The sequence below is a fragment of the Enhydra lutris genome, unplaced genomic scaffold, assembly GCF_002288905.1.
Source record: "Enhydra lutris kenyoni isolate GAN:26980312 unplaced genomic scaffold, ASM228890v2 scaffoldscaffold33, whole genome shotgun sequence".
NCBI lineage: Eukaryota > Metazoa > Chordata > Mammalia > Carnivora > Mustelidae > Enhydra > Enhydra lutris.
The window spans coordinates 6,097,253-6,116,503 of NW_019154117.1; the positions used below are offsets into that span (position 1 = coordinate 6,097,253).

The 19,251-nt window shown below is 42.8% G+C and overlaps 1 protein-coding gene across 1 annotated transcript in view; it reads left to right on the plus strand.

Annotated features, from left to right (window-relative positions):
* LOC111153641 (GLIS family zinc finger 3) overlaps nucleotides 1-19,251 on the plus strand; it is a 425,946-nt gene that overhangs the window by 125,451 nt on the left and 281,244 nt on the right. Inside the window, exons 2-3 of the mRNA XM_022512786.1 lie at nucleotides 1,512-1,719; nucleotides 8,282-9,401. Coding sequence (XP_022368494.1) covers nucleotides 1,512-1,719; nucleotides 8,282-9,401 — 1,328 coding nt within the window. The remainder of the gene's footprint in view (nucleotides 1-1,511; nucleotides 1,720-8,281; nucleotides 9,402-19,251) is intronic.

A 19,251-nucleotide genomic window follows, 5' to 3' on the forward strand; every position in this document is an offset into this window, starting at 1 on the left:
CAGAGAGAGGGGTTGAAGGGCAGGTTCTGAAAAAAAAAAAAAAAAAGTGTCTGAAAAAAAAAATCGGAGAGAAATTTCTTTTGGAACTAATGATCTTGGCAAGTACCCAAGGAAGAAACTAAGCATCCAGTACCTAAACTTAAACACACAGGCACCATGAAAATACACCCTACTAGAATCCATTTCTGCGCTGTCATTGAATCCCTGTGTGGCCTTGGGCAAGTGAATTACCACTGGGATTTCCCAGAGGGCTGGACTAAAAAAGCAGGTTCCTGCCAGCTAAAAACTGCAGCTCTCTCAGCATTTTTGAGATGTGGTTTCATTGATGAGAGCATGGTGATTGCTCTAAGGTCTTGTTTATCCTTTAGTTCTGTGGGCTCTTGGAAGAGAGTGTTACAAAAGATGACAAAGTCATTTTTTTGGCTATTGATTTAATTTCTGGAAAAACAAAATAGGAACTTATGTCCCCTAGGGCTAAGGAAAGTTACTGTGATGATTTTCCACTTACTTTGATCCCAAATATATCAATGAGAAATATGGGGAATTTGATGAGAAAATTTTAGAGTCTAATTTGTTAAAATCTGACATCATATTTATTTTTGTTTGGAATGGGAACACAGTGTACAGTCACTGAGACTTGACCAGGTAGTTTGCAAAAAATGTTTGAGAAAGGACATCCATGTGAAAAGAATGTCTAGAATGATTCAACCAGTATTATTACTATTATTTTTTTATAAATGAGTCATGGCCGTGTTTGACTTTCTCCTCTATGCTTTTCACTTCTCCGTAATGACACAGATTTTTGTGGGTTTCTTTTTTTTTCTTTCTTCTTTGGGTATATACCACATTTTACTACATTTGAAGATTGTTACTAATGAAATGATGAATCTATGTTGAATTTGGTTACCATGCTGCTTTTAGAATAAGTGTTTTATTTATGGCTCTTTCATCCTGTTTGTTTTTTTTTAATTGGGTCTATGTCCAATGACAGTGTACTGGGATGAAGAGGAGATATCAAGATTGAAGACTGAAAAAACTCAGCCAGACTTTATTCCTTTAAAGAGACTTTTTGGAAGGCCAGAATTGGAAGGAAGTAAACCAGTTAAATAAGTGTTATTTGGCCATGTCAACTTTCCTTGGTGGGCAATTCAAGATATTAGCTATTCTAGAAGAAACTTCTAGATATAAGTAATCCCATCTACTTACTACCTTGACTCTTTAGGTAGGGAGATGATAAAATATGATTCTTCATAACTGGTACTTCTACATAGAAGGAGCAAAATGTAAGCACATTTTGTATGAATGGTGATTATCGAAGGGTTTTTATTGTAGCAATGGCTTTTTCATTGGAAATACAGAAAGCTTTGGGTATCACTAACATTAAAAATGAAGAAAAAGGTGATCCAAGGACTGTCTTGAAAGAGGAGTCCTGATAGAATTGGGCTCATGTGTGTATTTACTGATTTCTGATGTAAGGGACATGAAAGCTAACCTGATTCATTTGTTTTTAGGGGCTCTTGGCTTTGGGCCTCAGTGCAAGTCCATTGGAAAAGGCAGCTGCCACAATCTAGTGGTCACCAGCAGTCCCATGATGGTTCAGCGACTGGGACCCAGTTCACCTCCAGCAAGCCAGGTCTCTACAGCATGCCACCAGATCAGTCCTAGCTTACAGAGGGCAATGAATGCTGCCAGCCTGCATATACCTCCTTCAGATACCAGGTCTCATGTTACTTTTTTTTTCTCCCTTCCTGTGGTATAATCACACCCCACGTGTGTTTTCCCTTCCCTTCCTGAACACATGCATACACAACGCACACCACACACACGTACAGACACACACACACACACCTGCTCCAGCAACTCTTTCAATTTGAGATTTGTAGGGTAACGTGTATAAAAATAAAGTATGTATACTTAATTGGGAAGAATGGCTTCCTCCCAGCTGTCTTGTAGTGTGAGTGTAGTCAATGCCCGGTTTGAGACTTTTGGGACTTTGTGACAAAAGCCCAGTGTGTAAACGTGGCACTTTGGTGAGGCTGGAGAATTGTGATGGGCCACGTACATCTCTTACCTGCTCATTTTCTAGGGTAGGGGTTGCAGTGTCCCCAGGCTGCTTTACCATCTGTTTTGTCTGTCCATCTATCCACCTGGATATCTATTAAGTACCTACTGTCTGCACAATATAATAGTTGAAGTTTAGGGAGATGGTAGAAAAAGTAAAGAGAGAACTCATGAATTTCGAGACTTCATGATGTGTCTGGGAAGACACACTTTCATGCATGAGTTACATAGCATTTCAACATAATGTCTGATTAGGTGCCAGAATAAGGGGGTCCAATAAATGCTGTGTGTCATTCCGTATGGGAGAGAATTGAATGGGAAAGGGAAATCACCCTTTCAGACACATTTTTATAACTCTCAAGGTTGATATTATAGGGGACATAAAACCAAAACACTGTGCAATGAGTAAGGTCCATTTCCATGTTTGAAATGAATTATTTCATCTTACAAGTAGCCTTCTTGGGGAAAGAGTTTTTACCTCTTAGTCCTGCCTCTGCTTTAGTTATGCATTTGCAAAGGAATCGGACTCTATGGGCTTCTGCTTCCTCTTCTCGGAGGCTGGAATCTGCTGAGGTGTCTCACAGTTGTGGGGTCCCGCGTCTTCTCCCGACCTTTCTCCTCTTCCTCCTGTATCCTTTTCCTTCTTGTATCTCTGCCCTGTCCTCCCAACCACTACTTGAGACTCAGAAATCAGAAAGCATCCTGGATCCTTTTTTTTTTTTTTTTCAATGCCAGTTTTTTCATGAGATGGAAACTTGTTTTTCACCTAAGAATTTTTGTGATGGAAGCTGCTGCTGTCATTTTCCCATTGATGATTATGCCTTGAGGGACTACTCAGACTTGCTGAGTGTTGCATGTAAAATTAACTGTACTTGGGTGGTAGGTGTCATTGGAAAGCCTTCAGCTTCCTGTCTGTGGCAAGTCCAGCCCATGCCTTGAAGGCAGAGAGTCATAATTAACGGAGAAAGTGGCGGTAGGCAGGGCGTGCGCTGCCCCAGCCACGTGCCTTATGCAATTCCTTTCATGGGTCGGCCAGAGAAGGGTCATTATCTCAGTGTTTTCTGGCATATTTGATTCCTTAGCATAATTTTATATCCTTAAAGGACAGCATCTTAAAGATGCACTGACATGTGTTTTTGACTGTGTATTCTTTGAGTCCTCCTATGGAAATAATTCTTTGGCAGGATGAGCAAAGAAACAGGACTTGGGAGGTCGGATGGCTTGGTGAAGTATGGAAATTACCTTTAGCAATCTGGGAAGGTTGCATTTATTTGTGATCCTTAAATTGGTTTGTGTGTTCCATCAGGAGAAAGAAGGGTAGGAGGCAACAGTTCAGCTTAAGGGCATTTTGCTGTCTAAAGATAAAGAGAAGACAGAGAGAGGAATCATCTCTGTGTGTTTTCCACTGGAGACACGCCAGAGGAAGTGGCTTGGGAGGGGGCATGCGCTGTACGCTGTGAGTGATGGCTGTCCTCTAGAAAGCTGTAAGATTTATTGTTTTTTCCTGGTTATCTATGTACTTGTTATTCATTGTAGAAAATATGGAAAGTATGGAAGAGCACGCGGTAGTGGATGGTCGTCGCCCTGAACGCTACCATCCATAGGCAACCGGGTGACCGATTTGGATACATTCCCTTCCCGTTACACACAAATGCATTCACAATAAGCACAGGTATTCCTTTTCACCAAATTGACCTATAATTACTGACATCGTGTTATAATTACCACTTTTTTTTAGTTCATAAAAACACCTTCTTCTGTAGTGAAAACCTTCTTCAGTATAGTATAATGGCTTCTTCCTGCCCCAGATTCCATTTTATTTAAAAAAACCCTATAATTTTTATTTTAAAAATTTAATTTTAAAAATGGCATTTGGAGTTGTCCAGTTGTGTGGCTTTTGCTCTGTATTCCAAATTGCACTGTAGCAAAGATCTACCCACTGATACACTCACCAGTCGTCTGACAGTTCCTGTTTTCTTACTACATACTAGGAACTAGAATGATACCTTTTGGCAATTTGATGTACAAATTGTTACTTTATCTTAATTTGAGTTTTCTTAATTATTGATAATATTGAGTAGTCTCCATAGATTTACTGTTTGTATTTCTTCTTTTGACGTCCTTTGTCTCCTAAAGTGCTCACTTTGGAAGAAGCACTCTTCTGTAGCTTCACTGGGTCCTGTTTAATGCAGTGATTCACTGATGCTGTAGGTTTGCCCTTATTAGTTTCCCAGCCATTTCTGACTAGCCCCATTTGATGACACATGCAGACTATACCTTACCTTCTTGAAGATCCAGAAACCATTCTTGATTTAGGCATTGCCAAAACTCTGTAATACAGAGGCCATGGTATGTATGGACCCTCAAGTGACAAGTACTGATAGGATAACATCACACAGTGGTTTCACATACCATACAGTAGAAGTTGGGCAACGGAAGAGATTGGACGCCACTGGCACGGGTTTTGTAGGTTTGGCCATCCTGGTGCTTTCATATACATTGTGATTCAACCTCTTAGGATCTAATATTCATAAACCAGCTGCAGATATTACCTCTGTTTTATAGATGATGGACCAAGGCAAATGCTTTGCCTAGTGTCACTTATCTTGTCATTTACAAAGTGCAGCCATCGAGCTAATAATGTCATTCTGGATCTCAAAAGACATCACATTTTTCTCTCCTAAACCAGACATTCTTAGAGGTGATTTCTGGTGGTAGACTTTCTTAGGGTTTCCTTTTGGGTTGGAGTAGGCCTGCAAAGCTCAGAGGAGGCCAAGGGGGCTGAGAATGGCCTCTGGGCCCTCTGGAAGTTCTAATGCTTTACAAAGTCGTGCTGTCTTCAGATGCAGTGCTACCTCTGGGGGATTTGCCCCCGCACAGAGATGAGAACTTGCAGATAGCCTAGGACTAGTCTTTCCTGTGACATAGATAATACATATTCTCTTGAGGATCAGTTTGAGGAATTCCATGTGATCCATAAGTGAGTATTTCTTTTGAACTTGGCATTGAACCAAGCAATCAGGCTTGGTCATCATGTCCCTCATGGCGCCATGAGAGTCACTGAGATCTTGCCTCACCAGTCACCTTATCCTGTTTCCCGGACAGTGTAGGAATTTTTCATATTGGTTGTGTTTGGTTTGAGCTATATCTCTTTCCTTTGCTATAGATCCAAATTAACCAGTCACTAGAAATAACATCCTTGGGAGCAGATGAACATACGGAAATGGAGATAGTCTTGTCTGTTTGTCCGTCTCTTTCCCAGAGGCCTGGCATGTGCAGCAGCAGGGGCTGTAGGAGAGAGTCGCTGGGAACTTTTAAGTCATTCAGCACATTGTCACAGAGAGAGAGTAGAAAACATGGGTTCTAAGCACAGCTTGTGTGACTTCAGTCTGTTAAACAGGTGGAGCATTATGGATCACATTTGGGGTGTGATGCAGGGAGAACAACACAGGACCTATGGGATCTAGCGAGGTGACGGCCTATCCAGGGTGTGTGTGTGGGGGGGGGTGTCAGTGGGGGGAAGTCACAGAACCTCAGTTCTGTTCTCTGTAGAGGTTATTTTAAAAAATCGACTTTCCTCACCTCACTGTGTGTATCTCTGTGTCAAATGCGATCACGTGTATGGAGAATGCCTTGTAAGCTACAAATGATGGCTGTTTTTCATTATATTGATTATTCACCTTCACTTAATAAACAATTTTTGGAAACTTATTATATTTCTCATACTCTGGTGGGTACCATGGAAATAAAAACAATCCCTTCTGTTGAAGGGCTTTGAATTTCTCTCAGGAAGATCACACAGATGCCAGCAGTGCGCTGCATTTGAGGCACAGTACTGACAGTACACACCCGCTTTGGAAAGAGGACGCTTCTGAGACCTGGTGTATGTGGGGAAGGTTTCAGTGATTAGAACTTCGAAAGATGGAAAGTTGGGGGTCATAGCACACGAGGGAGATCGTGGCTGGGCAAAGGCCATTTGTTGGAAGTTATGGTCGTGTTAGATGTTTGAGAGTTCTCTCTTCACATTATTGCTGTCATGAAGAGAAGATAGGATTTGCTTTCTGAAAGTATGTGGTAACTGTCTTAGAAGGCAGATGTCTGAGGAGTTACGGGGACGTGTCAGTGTGGGGTTATGATCAGATTTAAATCAAGCCATAGTCAGATGTAATTGGGGAAAAATAAGAAATATCTCTCAACACTAGAACAGATGAACATGGTGCACTCTAGGCTGCCCTCAAACTAAATAATATAATTTCACATGCAGAGTATATGCAGGTGGGTAGAATACTTTCTGCCTGAAATTCACCGCTCAAAAATCTGAAATGCTCCAGTATGACAGTGGCCAGGCAAATGTACCGTTTGGGAACGTTCTATAAACCTTCTCAACCTCAGGGTGTAAAGCAAAGTCAGTTGTCTTTGCCTCATATATGACACGACTACTGATTTGGCTTGTGTCAGAAAGCAATTCCTAAATCTCCCTGGGGAAGGGACCAAAAGGCCCTTGACATCCAATCACCAGGAGCCTTCAGCTGAGCTCTGCAGGGACGGCTGCCTGCTGTGGGTGTGCTGGGAAAATAATTGGAAGTATCCACAGGGAATTAAAAAACAGATGGTTCAGAAACCACTTTGGGGCTTGCAAAACGACCTCAGCCCTAATATAAGAATGGGGACAGTGACAAATCTGTGTCAAGGGCAACTGGACGTAAATTCTTGCTGTGTTTGTCATTGGTAAACATTACTTCACTCGGTGGAAACATCAGATTGGTGACGGTGTTATCTGTCCCCTTATACTGTGCATTTGAGAGTTGAGATGTTTTCTGAAATCTTGTGCTTGTAGGAAACAGTGTTCCCGACTTCCATTTTGTGAGAGGGAGTAAGAGGAACAGATGGGACAAGAATGGTTGTCTTTTCCCTCCATTCCCTTGCAACAGGTTTCTGAATAACAGCTGGAGGGAGTGAATGAGTTCATTCCCGGGAAGATAGACATTGTGTTTAATATTTTGTTTTGGTTAATTAATTAATTTATTTTTTGGTTGGAAAAAAAGATCTCTGTAGAAAGCCAGTGCAGGTACATATGGGTAAACTGGGTTTTTCTGATCCACACCATGTCTGAGTTGGGAAATGGAGCGAATGTGATAGCTAGCCTTTTTGTGACAGATTTACATCCAAGGGATGTAGCTTTTCCTTTCAGTGATTTTTAAGGCAATGATGTCATAGTAAAGCAAGGTGAGTTTTAAAGTGTTCAGACTACGTCACAGGCCATTTTGATGTGCAGGTAAATCTTGGGTATGCAGGTAAATGTGGGACATGCTTTGTACAGGGTATGGAGAACAGGAGACAAATCACTGCAAAAGTGAACTCCTGACAGGGAAAGATCTCTTCTTGGTCCAGAGCTGCTCTGATTCAGTGCAAGAACACGAGGAAAACCCCAGACTAGCAAGTGTAGTTAAACCCTGCAATGCCCAAACATATTATGCCCCATATGCCTTGATCTCAAGCCGTCATTCTCTTCTGTATCATAGCTCTCTTTCCTATGTAGTTTTTCATTTCCTGGGGTGATTTGATGCTATGACTGAGTGCTGACTGAGTTACTATCTTTCAAAGAAATCTTTAGAATTCCTTATCATCAGTGAAATGAAGTTGTGAATTTATTATTGGATCCCCTAGATGACCCTTTGACTTGGAGGATATACTTTTTTTCAAATTAAGCATTAGTTTGTGTTTTACTTAACTGAATAGATTTTGCTCAAAGGCTGACGCTCTGTTTAGACTTGTAGCCCCTGCAATGCCTATTCGTGATACGTGTATACCATAAGCACTTACTAAATACTTGCTTATTCACTTTGCCATGACGGGCATCGATAATTACTCCCCGGTCTCTAATTCTTCCCCCTCAACATTAAAAAAAGATATTTAAAAATAAAGCAAGGACTATTTATTATCATTAAAGTATTAAGATTATTTATAACAATAGATCTTTTGTTTTATTATTCCAGTGAGCATTAGCCCTATTGTCCCTCTTGGTAAAATGTTATTTACCTGGAACTAAAAGCCTTGGGTTTTATCTTAGCCAAAGAATGTGTGTTTAGCCGAGAATGTAATTAGGGGAAATACTTAAGGGATTGTCAGTGCAGTGTTCTTTTAGCTCTTAAGCAATCCATATCCTGCTAAAATGTTTGTCTTTTTTTCTTTCTCCCCCTCCCTCTGGCTGCTGTTCCAGGTCCCTCATTTCTCGTGAGTCTTTAGCGTCCACGACTTTGAGTCTGACAGAAAGTCAGTCAGCCTTGAGTGTGAAGCAAGAGTGGTCTCATGGCTACAGGGCTCTCCCGTCGCTGTCCTCCAGCCACAGCTCCCAGAACGGCATTGATCTAGGGGACCTCATTAGCCTTCCTCCTGGGACAGCCATGTCCAGCAATAGCATCTCTAACTCATTGCCGTCCTACCTTTTCAGCATGGAAACCAGCCATTCTCCTTACCCTAGTCCCCGGCACTCATCGGCCAGGTCCCACTCAGCCCGCTCCAAGAAGAGAGCGCTGTCTTTGTCCCCACTGTCCGATGGCATTGGGATAGACTTCAATACCATCATCCGCACGTCGCCCACGTCATTGGTTGCCTACATCAACGGGTCGAGGGCCTCCCCGGCCAACATGTCCCCCCAGCCCGAGGTCTATGGACACTTCCTGGGGGTGCGTGGTAGCTGCATCCCCCAGCCGTGCTCGGTGCCAAGCAGCCAGAAGGGCGTGCGGGTGGCCAGCGGTGGCCTGGCTCTCCCGGCCTACGATGAGGACAGTGTGCTGGAGTATGAGCGCATGCAGCAGCTGGAGCACGGAGGCCTCCAGCCAGGGCTGGTCAACAACATGGTGGTGCAGCACGGCCTGCCCAACCCCGACAGCCAGCCAGGGGGCCTGCTGAAGACGGAGCGCCTGGATGATTTCCCGGGCGGCGCCCTGGATCTGCCCCATGAACCCCCTCTGCCTCCTCTGCCCCCACCTCCCCAGGGCCCGCCGCCCCCCTACCACTCTCACCCCCATCTGCACCACCAGGAGCTGGTAGCCCGTGGCCAGCCGCTGGCCCTTCCCCAGGCTGCCTTGGAGGAAGACGGGGAGATGGAGGACATTGGGGGCAAACACTGCTGTCGCTGGATCGATTGCAGAGCCTTGTACGACCAGCAGGAGGAACTGGTGCGGCACATCGAGAAGGTTCACATAGACCAGCGCAAAGGTGAAGACTTCACTTGCTTCTGGGCCGGCTGTCCTCGAAGGTACAAGCCGTTCAACGCCCGGTATAAACTGCTCATCCACATGCGGGTCCACTCCGGAGAGAAGCCCAACAAGTGCACGGTGAGTCTCCCGCTAACGTTCACAGGCTTCGGCGAGGTGCGTGGCATCTTCCAGACTTGGCCACGAATCAGGGGACATTTTCTTCCTTTATGGGATTTGGATACTAGGGATTCTAGGTATCCCTGAAATTTGGCTTCTTTTTAGCCCCAGGGTAGGAAAGAGTTCTTTAATTTTTGGCGGCAGGGTCCCGCTCCACTTCTGGATTCCCTTCTGCAAATGTACACGAGCCATACCGTCAGGGGAGGCTGATCTGCCACACTGTCCAGAATCTTGGAGAATCCACGTGTGCCAGGCGCCAGCTTGAAGTTGCTGAAAGGTGCAGGGCCGAGGGACACACTGCACTTGCAGCAAGTGTGAGCTTTTTTCCAAAGCAAATATTCAGGGATTTTTCCTTCCCTCCAATAACTGGGCAAGTATTGGGTTTGGAGGAGGGACAGTTCTGATATTTGGGAAGGAACTCACACTTAGCAACTTGGCCGGTAAAAATGTTGCTGCATACACCCACACGCTTGTACACCACACACTCTGGGGTTGTAAGACTAGTTAATGATTTATAGGCAGCATAAAAACACCCAGGGGATCCCACAGGGGCAGGATCTCACAGGATCTCACCGAATTTTAAGGAGAGAAAATTTGGTGGGAAAGTTTAAGGAGAATGAACCGAGAGGGGACTGTGCCTTGGGTGTTGAAGGAAGCGGGCAAGGTGTCCCTTTCTCCCCTGCCTCCCCTTTTCACAACATCGATCCTGGAACTTGCCTCTGTTTCTTGGCAAAATTTGCTATTTCTGAATAATAGGGCTGCTAAATGATTTTGCAATCATTTCACACCTAACAGAAACCCTCAGGGTTTACAAGTAGGACATCACCCTTGGGATCACAGGGCAGCTTTGCACAATCTCTGACAGCTCGCTTAGCTCTGGGAAGAAGATGAGCATGTGTTTTATATTACTTTAGATGGACAGGAACATTGCTTTCAGAGTTAAAATCTGAGAATTGTAGGTACTCCCTGGATATTGAATATGTTACAGATCACCGAATGTGTGAAACATATAAATCATTTTGCAAAGGGACTTAGTCAGGTGGTGGTCCCCCGGCCAGAGTCCCTTCTTACTCTAGTATGTCTTGACAAAGAATCTGGGCCATGTTTATGTTTGACTGTAGATCGGCCAAGTTGTCTGATTTATGTAAAAGCAGAACAAACAGGTTGATAGCTGTAATGTGGGTATTGGAAGCACTTTTTCACTATCCAGTAGGTATTTCTGAAAGACTTTTCAGAATTTCTGGTGGAACGAAATTGCATTTCTTGCCATTACCTTGTGCCCCATGTTGTGATTTTTCTTAAGGAAAAGCAGAAGCTGGTACATTGTGAGGATGCCGAGGATGCCAGGTTCTATGACTGAAGAGAATAATTACATTTCAGATGGCAAAACCTTCCTCTGTCAGTAAGGTTCTGCATTAAAACCGCCAGAAAGAGACAAGCAATAGAAGGCAATTCCATTTTGGAACACACCGGTGCATTGCAGGCAGGAAAGACGTTCAGTCTCTGAGGGAAAACAGTCCAACCTTTTAGTTCTGACTAATCCTGGCTGAAAATAGTTTGCTGGATTTGGCTTTACTGAAATAAACATAAAGGCCTGAATTATCCAAAACATATTTTTTGCATTGCAAAATTAATTTTCGTGCAATAGGATTTCCCCATTTTCCCACTGTTCCCAGACTTTGCAATGGCATATAACTTTATAAAGTTGACTTTTGCTAAAGTGCAGGAGGACTATTAAAAATAGAAATACTTCAGTGAAAGAATAAGCCGAGAGGTGATTATTTGCAAGGCTCTGCTTGGCTTTGCATTGCATTATCCAGGATGGGTATGGGAGGTGATTTCTTTCTTTCCTAGTCTGCCTCCTTCCCACTTCTGGATGGAACCTGTAAAATTCAGATTGCTGGATATAACAGCATATCAAATCTAGACCTGCAAGGCGTTAAGTGATACATGTTATAGTGCAAATGTATTTATACAAAACAGGGTTTCTTAGGAGCTGACTAATGCTGCAGTTCTAGTCTTGGGACTGTATGTTTTTCGCAGGAAGACACCCATTTTCATAAAAAGCCTACATAGTGGGAGCATTATGTCTTCTAAAACTGTTGCGTTGCCACATGGTGTCTGCTTGGTTTGTAGGGTTAGAGCTAAGAGGCGACGCGCGATTGTGCTGTGAGGGGTTAGCAGCCCCCACGTTGTAGTCCCCGGGAAGAAGACAGTGTACTTGACGTAGATGCCTATCTGAAAAGACGCACCTTCTGCCTTTTGCAAAACCGATCTTTACACTCTTGGAATCCAGACACAAAGCATTGCTAAAACGGAAATATTTCATCTCCTGCTGCTTTGAAATCTGATGGTAGTTGACGCAAAGCTCAGGATCACTGCCGAGTGAAATGCCCACGTTCATCTCTTGGAGACATGAAGTGATCTTTGGTTTCTGTGGCTGTGTCACATGCGGCAGAGGCTCAGGGCGTTCAGGTTATAGGACCCCAGACGCTTTTGTTTCATGTGGGTTTCATGCTGTTAATTTTCTGTGAGCCATCGTTAGAGTTAGCCTCCATTTTCACTCACTTAGCTTATTGGCCCAAGAAAGATGTGATGACCCAGTTGTGTTTGGTGACCATGACTACAGGCAGCACAATGTGCTTCTGGAAGTCCTGGTGGAAGAAGGGTGTGTGAGAGGGCCGCTCAGCGACAGCCTGCTTACGGTACAAGACTAGCGCTGTTCCGTCTCAGACCAGCGTCTGCTCCCTCAACGCGCTGTTCCGTCTCCTGCAGGGAGAGCGCCTTCTCATCATCTGTGCTGGTGATGCTTCGGCCTCACCCAGGACGCTGGGATTCGGATCGCTCAGGATTCTGGGTGTCAGAACTGGGGGAGGATTGCTAATTTATTATTTGGGTCACTTACTGGAAGAAGAGCATGGTTTCTATTCTCTTTCCCACCCAACAACCCCGCCCTTCTGTACATCTCATTCTTACTCTTCTGCAGAGAGCCAGACCAGCTGCTCTCTTTCCAGGCCTGGCCCTGATGACAGAGATATTCCCAGCCAGTGGCAAGGGCCTGGAGAAGTAAAGGCCTTGGCAGGCAGCCAGACAGACCTCAGTTAAGTCAGAAACTGGGATACGGCAGTATTCTGTTCAAAATACCTGTGCGCACTCACGGCCGTCTACGAACTAAAGCAATTTCGAGCTGCCGAATCGTTCTGTTTAGTCCTTCCTGAGCTTAGACCAACCCCAACACTGATGAGTCTCAGAATTAACCAAAACTTTTGAGTACAGCTATGCTAAATTCTATTACGTTTTTTTGAGATGATAAGGGTTCAAATACTCAGGTCAGAACGAGTCGTGGAACCTCAGATTTTGATTCTCAAACTCTGGTTTCGTGGTCCTAAAAGGGTAGCATAAAGTATAACCCCAAATTATTGCTACATACAAACCATCCCGAGCAGTATCCGTAGTAAATGTCCCAGTAGAGCGCACAAGGAGAATGTTTTTACCGTAGGTCTCTTTAGCCATCAAGTTGAAGAGTGTGTAATGCCTGGGTAGCATTCCCAGAAGGTGTGTTCTGCATGAGATCAGGCCCACTGTGTCTGCCAGTACTTCTCCTGAGAGAGCCTATCTGATGGGAGCAGAGTGAGCAGAGGGACAGGGTTCTATTGCCAGCATCAGAAACACGGATGGCTTGCCTTCGCGCACAATAGAAAGCAGTTGTGTTGGGAGGTTAGGGAGTGTTAATAAGGGAATTAGGGGGAATGCGGGTCACCACTTAAATTTTGCTTATTTTTCCTGGATGAATTTTATCCAATAGCAAAAAGGAATTTTGCAAGACTTTTACCCACCCACAGATTTTCACGAAAATGTCACTGACCAAAGACAGCTTTGAATTTTGTATGAATTGACTCATTTCTCCACAGGCATTTTGCCTGGCAAAATCCAGAGTATTTGCTTTGGCTAGAAGATTGGGCAGTTTGCTTTTTAAGTAACATTGGATTATGGAATACAAGAAAATAAATACAGAGCTGGGGCCATGTCCCCATTCCTCTTTTATGGCCTGATTTATGGGATCATGGGCCAGCGTTAACCATGTAAGACATTTCTTAAGGAAAAGTAAATTCATTGTAAACTCTGGAAGAAGTTTTTAAAATCACATCCTTCATTTTGTTGTTTTGATAAGACTTGGCATTGATGTGGTGACCACAATTATATGACCAGAAGAGACCTTAGGAAAATAATATCTAAGTATAACTATTAGTTACCACTTCACAACCTTCAAATTGGCAACAATTAATAAATTCTCATAATGTCAAGTATTGGTGAGGATATAGAGAGTGAGGAATGGTTTAACATTGCTGGTGAGGGTAAATTGGTGTAACCACTTCGGAAAACAATTTGGGAACAAGTTGAAAATGAGCGTATCTAACAAAACCCTGTCCATGTGTCTACACTAGGGAAATTCTTTTATATAGTAGTGGGGCCACATGTAAAAAGATGCTTATTGTATCTCTGTTTCTAAAAAAAATTTAAAAAAAAGTAAATAACTGCCCATAGATGAGGTAAATTTATAAACCATGGTTTATCCATAATGAAATATTATAAAGGAGATTAAAATTAATGAACTATAAATCTCTATCTCTATAGATGGACAGATGGGTAGATAAATATCAACGTGGCTACAACTCAGAAAACAACTGAAAAAACGAATGAAAAAATTAAATTCAAAAAGGATATATACAGTATAATACAATTTACATATATTCATACACACACACACTAAGCAATATTATATAGTTGTTACAGATACATAATTACTTGGTTAAACAGTAAACTGTGGGCAGGATAATTAGTAACCTTTGAAGAGTAGATGCTTATTAGAGAGGACAGAAGTAAGAAGAAATGGGAAGGTTATTTTGCCTAATCTTTTTTCCAAGAGTGAGAAAACTGAAACAAATATGGCAAAATATTAATTTCTTTTTAGCTTGATGGTGGTAATAGAGGTGTCATGGGAATCTTAAAATATTTTCTGTGTGGTGCTGCCGGTTTGAAATATTTTATAACTGTAAGTATAGATTTTTACCTAAAAATAAAAGAAAATCAATGAGTATAACACTCCCCCTCCCTCTTATACATAACTTTTTTTTTTTTTTTGAGAGAACAAAGCCTGGAGAAATTAAGTGATTTTTCTTAGGCTAGTCAGTTGTTGGGCTGTTGCCTACTGAGCATGTGCAAGGCAGTGCTTCTCAACCTTGGCTGACATTGGAATTGCCTGAAAACTCTATAAAGGACCCACACCTGCATCTCACCCCGAGTCTGTGATGTAATAGGTCTGGGGTGCAGCTTCCTGGGTGATTTTAATGTGAAGCCAAGGGTTAGAACTGGCACTTTAAAAGCTTCCGCGTGCTGACCTTGAACCCTAAGTAAGTGAAAGTCTCCTCTGTCCTTTCAGTTAAGGTGTGGGGAGTCAGTGTTTTGTAGTGAGTACGTCTTCATTATCTCCAATGTCCTGACAATGATTAGGGTGATTTCATGTTCTCCTGGAATAAAATTCAAAGACAAGAAAGAAGATAATTGAGCAACTCTGGTGGTGGCAGAAGGCTTTCAACCAAGGGTCCTCTTTCTCTACAGTCAATAGTCAAAGGTTGGGATGGGGCTGTGCTGAGGAACGTGTGTCGTCGCCACCTCCTCACCACCCGGAGTTAAAAGTGGAACTGACAAATCTGTCACGTTGCTCCCATTTTTCAAGGTAACGTAGAGTGTTCTGTCTTCCAAATACAACGCAGCCTTTCTGCTTTTAATATAAAATGATCTTCAAAACATTTTTGCTACCAGGGATATTTCTGAAGAGTTGGTAAATTACCAAAATATTGAATTTTCCCTTTTATCAAATCTGCCTGATGTGATTAAATAAATAAAATTAACATCAGTATCCTCTTTGTCTCTTGAGGCTGAAACACCACCAGCGAAACATCTGGTAAAGATCAGAGAGAGTGTAGCATCCAAGTCCGATCCCATGAGGCATCATTCTGTCAAATAGTTAATGCAAGCTCAATAATTTAAAAATAAAAATACAACTAAATTGCAAGTTTTTTTTCCCCCTATGATTTTACATAAGGAAGAGATACTGGCATATTTATCTGTGTATATACATGTTCAACATACTGTAGACGTATATATGTCACCATAAATTACAAAGCCTTTAGTACAGGTAAATGCAAACTACAGAAATTCTCATCAGATGGGGCATTGACCGCAGTCTGTAAGGCGTCTGTCAAATCGAATTTCACATCCCAAAACACAGGTTAGAAGCCTTCCATTTGGTAGTGGTTTAATTTTATTTCCCTTTAGAAGGCATTTAATCCATTTTACCTGGAGAGCTGGCCTTTCACGAACTTTGTCCTGAAAATAAATTTGTAGCAGATTTGGGCAGACGTTTCATAGTAAATCGTGGTTTCTATTTCTTTGCCCTGTGATTTCAGGATTAATGAAAAACAATAGATAATGAGAGGAATCCTAAGAGGTTAAGCATTTGGAGGCTTTATCCTCATTCAGCAAAATCATTAACTACATGACGGTTAATGTTCCTTTTAGTTCATATTTGTTTTGTGGTTTTTCTCTAATTCCATACCCCGAAATAATGTTTTTAAAATTAGAAAGAGTCATGTAAGTCTTTGCATGAACGAGCTGATTAGGGGAAATGTGTTTCCAACCTTTTGAGATTTGCTCACATATAGATTTTAAAGTGTGTTTTTCTTCCTTTTTTCAGATCGCATCAGTATAAAATTACTTTGGCAATTTATTAGAAACATCTTTTGTGACCTTTGGAATATTTCTTGATTACCTTTGGTTGTGTTGACATCTTTGAGTCCAGACAGAATCTGAGTGTGTGGAGTGAAAGACCAAACACATTTATTTTTCCAAAAAAGAGGTAGTCTGAGTCTCTTTGATCTTTCAGAAGTGTTTTCTTCAAGCTCTGGGGAGAATGATGTGGAAAAGAGATGTTTATTTTTCTTTCCATGCAGATTTATTAGTTTTTACTATAATTACGGAGTTGAGGGCTTCTAGACTATCAATAAGACAATGAATGTTCCCACCCCAGGCATCGGATGTGTGGCTGGCGAGCACAGGGCCTGGGTGGGGAGGCTAGGCTTCCCATCTGCTCAGACTGCGGGCAGCCTTATCCAGAGGAGAGCTGGGCTGGGTTAATAGGTGTCATCACTCATCGGGGAGGTTGATATGCATAGGAATTTGGTGAGAAAACGAATGAGACCCTGCGTGTTCTTACTTTACAGTATTTCCTTTTATTTTCTTGGGCCACAGATACTGGACTTGAGTAGGGAGAATGACTAATCCTCGTGAGGGAGAATTTTAAAGAAAAAATTTAAAAAAAAAAAAACAGTTAAGGGGAGTCTGGGTGGGTCAGTCGGTTAAGCCACTGCCTTTGGTTCAGGTCATGATCCCGGCGTCCTGGGATCGAGCCCCACATCAGCTCCCTGCTCAGTGGGGCATCTGCTTCTCCATCTCCTGCTTCTCTCCCCCACTGACCACCATGCTCTCTTTCTCTTTCTCAAATAAAATCTTTAAAAAATAAAAATTTAAAAAAAGTTAATTTGCTACATTGTTGAAAAATCAGAAAATAAGATGACTGGCTGTGGGCAGACAGGGGTAGTAGGTATGAGTCATTACACCATGCTCCAAACTTGAGGTGTTGGTGTAATTAATTTATTATTTAAGTAGGGACACTTTTGAGACTTTTGAAAGGGGTTCTGTGTCACTGGGCTATCCGTGTTTACCAGGCTGGTCCTGGGAAGGCCAAGGGGTATAGCTTGTCCTCCCCAAAGAGTGTACGCACTGATGTGTCCACCCGGTCAACTCATGTTCATTCATTCATTTGGTCCCTTAGTATGAGCCATGTGCCGTGCCCTGTCCTGGGAGCTGGGGGTTACAGAAATAAATGAGACATTTTCTTGAGGAGCTTACAGTCTTCTGGAGTTGATGTATAAATAGTTAATTTACACAAGAGTGAAACAAGGGCTTTGTAAGAGATCTGTGCAAATTGTTTTCATGTGGAAATGGGAGAAGCTTCCAACTGTGTTGAGTCTGGGCAGGCTTCTTGGAGAGGTGACTGCGTCTTGAAAGAAGACAGCAGTTCTCACAGAGAAAGGGAAGGAGGCCGTTCACGTGGAGGACCACAGTATGTGCTGACACAGTGGCGTGAAAAGAGCCGGGGGGGAGAAACAGTTCCCAAGTAGGTACATGGTCCAACACTAGGCAGAAGAGGGAAGGGAGGCTGGCAATCCACCTTGGACCAACAGCAAAGGACCTTTACTATCAAATAAGGATAGTGTTTTGAAAATTAGAATCCCAAACTTAGCTAATTCCAAGGCAAATCAAATTAATACAAAGACAGAATCTCAGGAGGCAGCGTCACTGAGGTAGCAAGCGCTGTGCTTTCGTGCTTGGGAAATGTAATGGTGCGTTCCCCCGAACCACCTCACTGTCTCTTCAGGTTGAGCGTTTAATACCTCGTCAGACTGTATCTCTCGGCCTCTACCACATGAAACACAGAGTCTTCTGAGGCCAGGTGATCAGCCAGGGAAACACATAAGTGAAGACAAGCATGAAAGCATTTTCTGTGGAGAACTTTAAAGGAAAAAAAATTCTAAATCTGGGAGACCCTGCATCTAAACCAAAGCTATTGGATCAGTTGTGTTGAATGATTAAGATGTGGACAGAGGCCACATACATTATCCTGTATATGAGTAGCCTTCCATTAGTTAAATATTTCCTTTTTATAATCTGTAAAGAGAGTGGAGTACTGTTAAACAGAACTCTGGACGGGTGTTCATTATGCTGAGCCTGTCAGCCCTTTCAAGACGTTGCCCCCACGCTAAGATTTACTTTGGAATTGCTTTCTGTTCAGACTGAATTAATGCAGAGCAGAGCTAAATGTTTGGGATGGTTAGAGGAGTACAAGTTAAATCAGTTGTCACCAAAATGGCATCCATTCCCAGAGGTGGTAGCTGGAACGCTGTGGAGCCAAGAGCCTCTACAGGGTGGGGAAGACAGTGCAAGGAGAGACTCATCTTTTGTTTACTTGAGCTTCCTGCTCTAGCAGCACTCACCTACTTTGGGGATTGAGCCTTCCAAGGTTGGGCATTTGCTTGTGTGACCAGAGAGCACAACCTAGAGCCAACCACTAGCAGAATAAGGTGTCTAGAGGGTTCCCGATGGGGCATCTGATTGTTCTTGCTCTCAAAACTTACCAGGCAGGGTCTCAGGAGTCTCTCTCCAGAATAATTTCTTTTCTGTGTTACTTGAAAGTACTTTAATGTTTAAGTTGGGGTGTGGCTATTGGGCCTGGCAATCTCTGCCCTTTAATGAGAAATGCGGCTACTTCTGAACTCTTTCTCTTCTACTATTCCTTTCTCCCATGCCCAGTCACAGCTTCTAGAATGAAAAGATCAAATGGCACTTTGTTAGCCAAGAGAATAGACTTGGGAGTGGGGGATGAGTTTCAGTGAAGGAAAAAGAGGGATCCTCACCCTAAGCAAACATGGAAATTTGTCTTACATCTCAACACTCTACTGTTCTCTCTTCTTCCCTCATAATTTCCATGTTGCCTCAAGGCCCCTTGCTTTGCTCCTTATTCTTCTTTCCATCTTTTCAAGTCTTGCTTTGGGGAAAGAACTTCACGAAAGATAAAATTCATACATATAAATGGCGAATGGTGGAGAAAAGCCTCAGTGCGCTGGCCCTCCCAGGGGTAGCTACATTTTTACTGGGAAGGAAGCAGTAAACCTCTCTCTTAAAGGAAAAC